We start from the raw sequence: 8391 nt of genomic DNA on the forward strand, positions 1-8391 counted from the left end.
TAGTTTAGCCAATCCCTATTGGTGGAAGGCCTGCCCCTCACCCGCAATATAAACGATATAAGCTGTTATAAAGCAATATAAACTTAGCAACATACTAAGCCTTATTCTCAATGATAAATGCCACATTTTAAGAACATTTCTTCATTAAAATGTGTTTTGATAACATTTCTGGAGAGAATTATTATTTTTTTTAATCTTAGTTCAGTAAAAAACATGATGTCTAGTTTGCTAGTAAATGTTTCCTTTCAGAGAATTTCCGGCAAATATTTTGGGGTAACCATCATACGTTTTCTTTTCTTGAAACATTTATTTATTCTTGAAACATTGCTACTTACAGTCTTTTCCTAAATTTCGTGATTTAGCCCAATCCCTGATCAATGGTGTTTATATTCCTTCAATTACTTATTTTTTCAAGTAGATTCTTGTAGCGTTTGAATAAATACAGGGACATAAGCATGGATGAATCATTGTAATGATGAGATGACCTTCATGCTCAAGTCAAGATAACTATTTGCTTTAGCATGTGGCCGTTCATTGGTCATCTTATGAGCATTTTTAAATGCTCGAAATCTATTTCTAATCTATGGTGGAATCGTTGTTTCTGTCTAGGTCTGACTTGGAGAGGTAAATATTCAACAAGTACTTCATTCAGAGACACAAGGTAAACAAGCTTGTACTCTTGAGGTGGAGGCGCGCAGGAAGATGTTTTCGGCAGGGGGTGTGGGTGACAGGTAGCTGACAGTGCGCACAAACTATATCGCAACATAGCGAACTCCAAAGACCATGCGATTAAAAAAGGAAGGCCTGTCTAAATATCTGTATGAATGCGTGCATACAAACTAAAATGTTATTTGCTTTGTGCAATCAATTTAAATTGTAATAGCAATATATGCATAATCAAATTGTCTGTTAAAACAACACTGGGAGGTGCCTGAGGCATCTCTCGAATACAGGTAAATATTCACTTTAAGTTTGTAATGGGCGCAAAGGCAAACAAGCCATAGGGTCCCAACAGGGTTTTCATTTACCTAGGTAACCATTCGGTCTGTCTTGGCCTGCAGGGCAGAATGGTAAAGAGTCCATATGCTGCGTTCCATATCGCATACTTTTCATTAGGTGAGTGCTGTATGCAGCGCTCAACTATTGTTCTTCATATACCATTCAACTATCAAAACGTTCAACTCTTTAACGACATGATGCAGGGCCGGTGTTACACCAAATTCTGCGACCCACCGAAAAGTGTGACCCCGGGGGGCGCTGTTGCATATTTTTTTGCATTATGTACGAGTTTGAAGCGTAGACAGGCATGACAAAAACATAAATAAAACATAAGATCTCCCCCCAACCAATTACCTTTTTATTAAAGGTGCTTAATAAATACATTTGTTTTGATTTGGTTAACATTTTACTGACCGATACAATGATAGGGCGTTTAGTACGGTCCTTCACCGCTGCTTCTTCACCCATAAAAAGCTAGTCAGTGTTAAATTACGCTGATTTACCTTGGAGCATTTCCTATTATAGGCTACTGTGTAAAACGCTGTTTAGAATTAATGTTAGTATCAAGAAAAGAAAGACCTACCGGTGGGGGGTGATCTTATGTTTTATTTATGTTTTTTGTTATAATGCAAACGTGCATGTTGTAGAAAATGTGCAACAGCGCCCCCTGGGGTCACACTTTTCGGTGGGTCGCAGAATTCGGTGTAACACCGGCTTCGTTTTCAGCTGTTCTCATTGAAGACGTATGCCCATCCTGACACTACTACTTCTTAAGACATCGTAACTCAATAATTGTTCATGTTTACCTTTGTTCAAACCATTTAACAAATCTAAACAGATGTATCTTCAATAATATCCAAACGGAATTTCGATTCATTTATACTCAGAATAACAGTATTAGTTTCATACTGGCTTCGTTTTCAGTTGGTCTCATTGATTTACGTCGACGCTGGGGCGTGAGACGTTCAGTAGTGTTGCCAGATTGGGCGGCTTTCTGACGACGTCAGGCAGTGTTGCCAGATTGGGTGGTCCTTCCCGCCCTATTGGACTACTTTTAATCACGCACCGGCTCGCAATTCTCTTAAAGACACACACACACACACACACACACACACACACACGCACGCACACACACACACACACACACACACACACACACACACACACACACACACACACACACACACACTGACCACAGTGCAGGGCAATACATTCAACCTTTCAGATTCTTCAGTTCAATTCATTTTACATTTCCGCATTTTTAGCAATGCTTTGCGCTTTTCATTCAGCTGTCACTTTATTTGTTCCCAACCATTTACATTTTCTTAAATGGTAGGCTATGCATGTTTCCATTGTTTATCCCTTTATTTGCCGGTTAACATTTATTTACGTCTTAAATTATGAGACTTTATTAAAACAGATTTTCAACCTCACTTTTCACTACAGCACTCACCGCATTTTTTTTGCAGGAAATGCATTTTCTAGTTTTTACTTGTAGTACGTACTGTAGATACTATTCCGAAGTACGCACTGTTGCACACAGTATGCATACAAATGGGACATACTACAGGTGGTTTTACTGATCAGCACACCTGGTGCCACCCATCGACTTTCGCGAGCTCAGCCGATGTGACGTGTCTTCTGCTGCGCAGTGGATTCTGGGACAGAAAGACCAAAAGCCGCTTGGCTTTCATACTGATAAATGCGACCGGAAGTAGCACAGCATCCTGGTGTTTTTGGTATAACGCTTTTTCCATAAAACCTACTTATTGGGACATACTAAATCTTTTTCTGCCATACTTATTTGTATATGACAGTATTGATATTGGAACGCAGGACATGTAGGGTCTAACTTACCTCAGACCCATGCAACTGTGTATGGTGCTGTGTTGACCACTCTTTGTGTAAAAGAAGAAGCTGTTCAGGACTGGTGTTAGCATTAGGTCCAATTAGGTACTGATGTTAGCTTCAATGCCATGTGGTCTCAATAAAGCATAGAATACATTTATTCACATCAGTGTGTGCAATGTTTGATGGCAAAAAACTTTAAGTTGTCACGTATATATATGTCTATCGATTGAGCTCTCTGAAAAATGGATGTGTAGGATATTTTCTTCTTTCTGTCCATCGCCTTATGTGATGTTTATTCTGTGTTTTTAAATCCTACAGCTTTCCAAAAATATACGTTTCAAAGTATAGATCGTTTCAACAATGTGTAAAGTTGCTTAAACCCTATTTGTATGTGTGTGGGAGAGTGTTGCACTGATGGTAAAACTCTCTGAACGGAACGTTTGAACAAATCAAAAGAACGTAGGCCTACTATTTTCCAACCTTCTTTTAATGTCTCGATGATTCTGCTTGGGGACCGAAAACATATGCATGCCTATTTCGTGTAGAATCATGGCCATATACCCAATCATTTGTATAAAGAAAATACTAATATTCAATGTTGTACTTTTTATATTGGCATATCTGGCAGGGGTTACGTGAAGAGACATTGAAACTCCGTAACAGAGGAAAGTCCCTCCTGAAATCGTTTATATTAGGCCTGCGTAATGGCGTCGTACTGAACGACCCAGTTGATCCAGTCGAGGTAGTTTCGCACCTTGGTGTAGACACCAGGATAATAAGCGTGTGCACAGCTGATGCCCCAGGACACAATGCCCTCAAATTTATTGTTACAGATAAGCGGACCTCCAGAATCGCCCTAAAAGAGAGAGAAAAAAAAAGTTAACATGCATGTTTACATCAGTCGTAGTATTTTAGATTGGATTACAATTTGGATTTCAAACCAAATCCTCGCGTGGGCCTTCCACGCTACCAAACTCACCTGACACGAGTCTTTGCCGCCAAAGCGCGAGCCCGCGCAGATCATGTTGTCGGTGATCCTGAACCAGTAGTAGTACTTGCAATTGGGGATGAACTCCACGTCCACAACCCTCAGCACGGGAGACAGGAACTGGTTGTACACCCTCGTTAGCCCCCAGCCGCTGACCGAGCATCCGGTGCTACGGTCCAGCTCCGGCGTGCTCTCGGTCGGCATGGTGACAGGCTGGACCCTGGAATTCAGTTCAGCGGGTCGGTCGAGCTGCGTGCGCCCAACGAACGCTACAGTTAGTTAGTTAATAGTTAAGCTTTTTAAAAATAGTCACTTGTGCCTGAAAATATGGTGGTACGTACTGGCTACTCTTTTACGAAAGCCGTAGATAGTTCATTGTTTTTATATTTCATGGTAGTGATTATCTACAGGTTTGGTTATGTGGGGGGAGGATTTTGTTTTGCAGTAATTTTGAGGCATACCTTGACCAGCATAAGGTCATTGTCGAAGGTCCTGTAGTTGTACAGGTAGTAGACGACGACTTTGGAGACATTGAACCTTTGCTCAACACCTTCCTCTTGATATAGGTTGTGTTCACTCAGGACCACTGTAAATAAGTGAGCCCTTGAAGAGCAACACAACTGTTAAGGGCAGTGACACAGGCACTCAGAGGCAGTCATAGTTTATTCTCTTTTTTAATCTCAAGGTGCTTTCAAAGTGATGAAGAGAAACTAGTACAGTAAACAAACCAATATAAATGATTAGGAGGATATGACAGGCCTGGGTAAATTGGTCTTCAACCTCTTTTTGAAAGAATGTTTTGCTAAATCGTTTATGCGAAGGCCTAACTATACAGGTTATGCAACAAGAAATATATTATGTCATGTCATCAAACTAACAAGTGCAAAGCAGAAATTAATTAAATCGCCCCACTAAACAACTTTTATTTTGCGGTTTGCATGACACTTATTCTGACTTAAAAATACAGTTGGATACATATGCCTTTTATCTATACCAATAGACATCTCTATTGTCCATATTATACTCTTGAATGGCTTTTGTATGGAAGTGCAGTAACTCACGGTCTCCAGCAGTGGGCGGCACACACCAGCCACAATCTATTGATGAGTGTGGCCCCGCAGAAGTGGCCGTTTCTGTACTGGAGCGAGGCTTGATACGGTATGGTGTAATTTTGCACTTCCACGCCTCCAATAATTCTATCTCCATTCTGCCCTTCCACGCCTCCGATAATTTTATCTCCTTAGAACAGAGGGTCGCTAAACCAATCAATATATGTAAGAAATCTCTGCACCTCAATTCAATTTGATTTGATTCATATAGACGCACAGACATTGGAACAAAGATCACTTCAAAGACAAAGAACGGAACAATTCAGGAACAATTTACCTGTTCTGATGAGTAGGATCACAAAGAGTAGTAAGTAATGGCAGGAATGAGCTGCAGTCATCTTGCCTAACAGCAGCGAGAGAAAGAAAAATTGGCCAGTAGTATAGGCATAAATACCACAAAATGAGGTCAATAACTTATATATGTAACAACAATTATAAAACTGGCTGAATATCTTTATTTGTTGGCCACCAAGGAAGTAGGTTCTGTGATTTGACAAATCAAATCTAAACCCAACTAAACTGAACTTCCTGACTCCACCCCACCACCAAACAAAACAATCCGAGATGGTATCTTATCAGAGTACAACAAAGACAATAGATTTAGAGTAAATAAAGTAAAGATAAATGAGCATGATGTCAGCCACTGTCAGTGGGCTCACCTTCGCCGTTACAGCGCAGTTAATATCCCCAGATTTCAGACCGTTCCAGTCCCTCATCCAGTCGCAGTACAAGCCTTATACCCTCACCTTCCCAAACACAATGTAGACAGAGTACTTGAGAACCTTGGGCCTGTTTTATACTGTAACAATATGCTGGCTGTCATTGTCCCCCCCCACCCCCAGCCTTGCTTTTGTCCACCCCACACAGCTCAGTGTCAGAGTTAACGCTGATGCTAGGTCCCTTATACTTTGGTTTCACTCAGACAAATAGCCACACACACAGGTGACACGTCTACACGGATGCGCACGCAACAAACGCCACACATGCCGGCGTGCACACAGATATACATGTAAACAAAAACATGTGTGCATCACACACACACACACACACACACACACACATACACAAACTCACACACACATAGACAAACTTACACATACACAAACTCACACACACAAACACGCACACACACACAGACAGACACACACCGGCACACACACACACATAAACATCAGAGAGAGACTGACCTAGTACACGACAAAAGCGACAGTCTTTTCCTTTATTAGGACTCTCCTTCTCAGGTTATTGTGCTGGTGTATTACGTCTATTGTCTGTTAGTGGTAAGAAAGTCAATCTTCAGGGAGGTGAAATCCCAGAGTGATTATAGAATAGGCTTGCCAGACATGGTGTATTGTGCTCTGTGATGCCATGGGACGACAGACAATAGCTTGTCGGACTTGTCTGCTTTGGATCAACAGTTTCTCCATTTATTTCGCGCCATAGTACCATTCTGTTAGATGTTCCAAAATGAAGATTGACATAATTCATAATTTTTAAAGAATTAAATTGAATGAATCCATTGATTGCACTTTAAGTAGTGCACTTGGCTATGGTTATTTACTTGGTCTTATTGTTTACTTGTGTATTCCAAGATACAGACTAAACGTGAAGAATCAACAAAAAAGTAAACTAAAAAGTACTTTGCTTGTTGTGAATATTAAGCAAGCATGGGCGTATATAGATGTAAAGACAGGGAGGCAGAGATGGAGACTGTGAACCAGCTCTTTCATTAACTATCCTGGATGGAAAAATTGTTTTTTGTATTACTTCTGACATCCTCTGAACCAGATTGTCCTTTGGGGATCCACTGTCTACCTCATGTCAATTGAAACACAGATTACAATTTTAATCTGATCAATATCTCTCTAATAGCCACATTCTCTTCTGTTTAGTGTTCCCATGATTGTTGGCGTACACAGGGGTGGAGGCCACTGAATCCAGAGTACCACCCATAAGGTCCGACCACAGGTCCCCAAGGTGCTAACCCAGCCCTGAGGGGATAATGGATACTGTGGCTCTTCTGCCCTCAGGTGCCAGAGTGATCCGACAAAAGGGTCTGTATTTCAGTGTGCTTGTCTGTTTGTGCATTTGTGTGTGTGTGTGTGTTTATGTGTGTGCGTGTGTGTGTGTGTGTGTGTGTATGTGTGCGTGTGTGTGTTTTTGTATTTGCGGGAAGCACATTCAAAACCAAAACAAAACATAGCAGTAACATGAAACAAAGTTTTCTGCATGTGAATGTATAGGGATATTTATTTGAATCTTTGCTCCAGTATTTATAAGAGTCAACACTCAACACGTCATCTTTATCATTCATTTCTTTTTTGACAAGGAACTGTGAAAAAGAAAACTTCCTGGTCTTACAACAATATTGTCGGGGCAGTATTCCTATGAAAAGCATTGCATAAACTGACCAGAAATGAGCAGTTTCCTAAATAGGATAACGGTGGAGATGGGGTGGGGTATCTCCTAGAGCAGCGGGTTAGTCGCCCACCAGGGAATACCTGACATGGGTCCACGCGGCTACCTCATGCATCCTACCAGGAAAACATTAATGATTCAGCGCTGTGTAAATGTGGGCCAAGAGGGCAGTCACTTATGATCCTATTCCCATTTGGAGCGGGACTTGCTGACTCATCAGAAGGTTGATAATGATAATGATCAAGGGCGTAGAAACCGGGGGGGACGGAGGGGACGTGTCCCCTCCAATATCGGAGACAGGCGCATTTGTCCCACCTAAAAATTATACCGGATCTGTCAGGTTTCCGATATGTGTCCCCCCCAATGTTAAACTCATTCCTACGCCCCTGATAATGATGATGATGAATAGGATGGTAAAGAAGTTGCATGGTGAAGATTATGGTCATGAAGATGTCGATGATGATGGTAGTGATGTTGAAAATGATGGCAGTGATGATGCGGATGGTGGTGAGGATGGATGAAGATGAGGTTGATGATGAAGATGGTCTGGATGACGCTGATGACACTGATGACGAAGCAAATGCAGGTGATGAAGAGGATGATGGTGGTTGTGAAGATGATGGTGTTGAAGAGGTTGGTGGTGAAAATGAGGCTGTTGGTGATCAACGCGAAGAAGGCGCTGATTGTAGTGATGGTGACATTCAACACAAACACATGCAATTCTCACAGAGAAAAGAATGTGAGCGCCAAAGACACACTGATACACACCAGACACAACACTGCCAGGAACACACACACGCACACACAAACACACACACACACACACACACACACACACACAAACACACAGTGGGCAGCCCTGTTGAAACATTTCACCAGGGATAAGCTGCACTGATGACACAGCCGAGGATGCTGATACAGTATAGATGAACGGACACCCGCTCAGCACCCAGCGTTGCCATGGCAACAACGCAAGGCCTTTCGACAAGTCGGCAGTCGCTCGCAAGGGGAAGCAGGACGGTCCAT

General features: G+C 41.8%; 1 protein-coding gene across 1 annotated transcript; it reads right to left on the minus strand.

Moving 5' to 3' along the window:
* Nucleotides 1-3541: 3541 nt before the first annotated feature.
* LOC307084120 (trypsin-like) lies at nt 3542-5285 on the minus strand (the record flags this gene model as incomplete). The annotated part of the gene is made up of 5 exons (XM_079748342.1): nt 3542-3706; nt 3830-4087; nt 4300-4441; nt 4900-5077; nt 5225-5285. 5 exons carry the CDS (start codon nt 5283-5285, stop codon nt 3542-3544), a joined length of 804 nt encoding a protein of 267 aa, XP_079604468.1.
* Nucleotides 5286-8391: the final 3106 nt, after the last annotated feature.

The sequence above is a fragment of the Pollachius pollachius genome (assembly GCF_949987615.1).
Source record: "Pollachius pollachius genome assembly, chromosome: 12".
Taxonomy (NCBI): domain Eukaryota; kingdom Metazoa; phylum Chordata; class Actinopteri; order Gadiformes; family Gadidae; genus Pollachius; species Pollachius pollachius.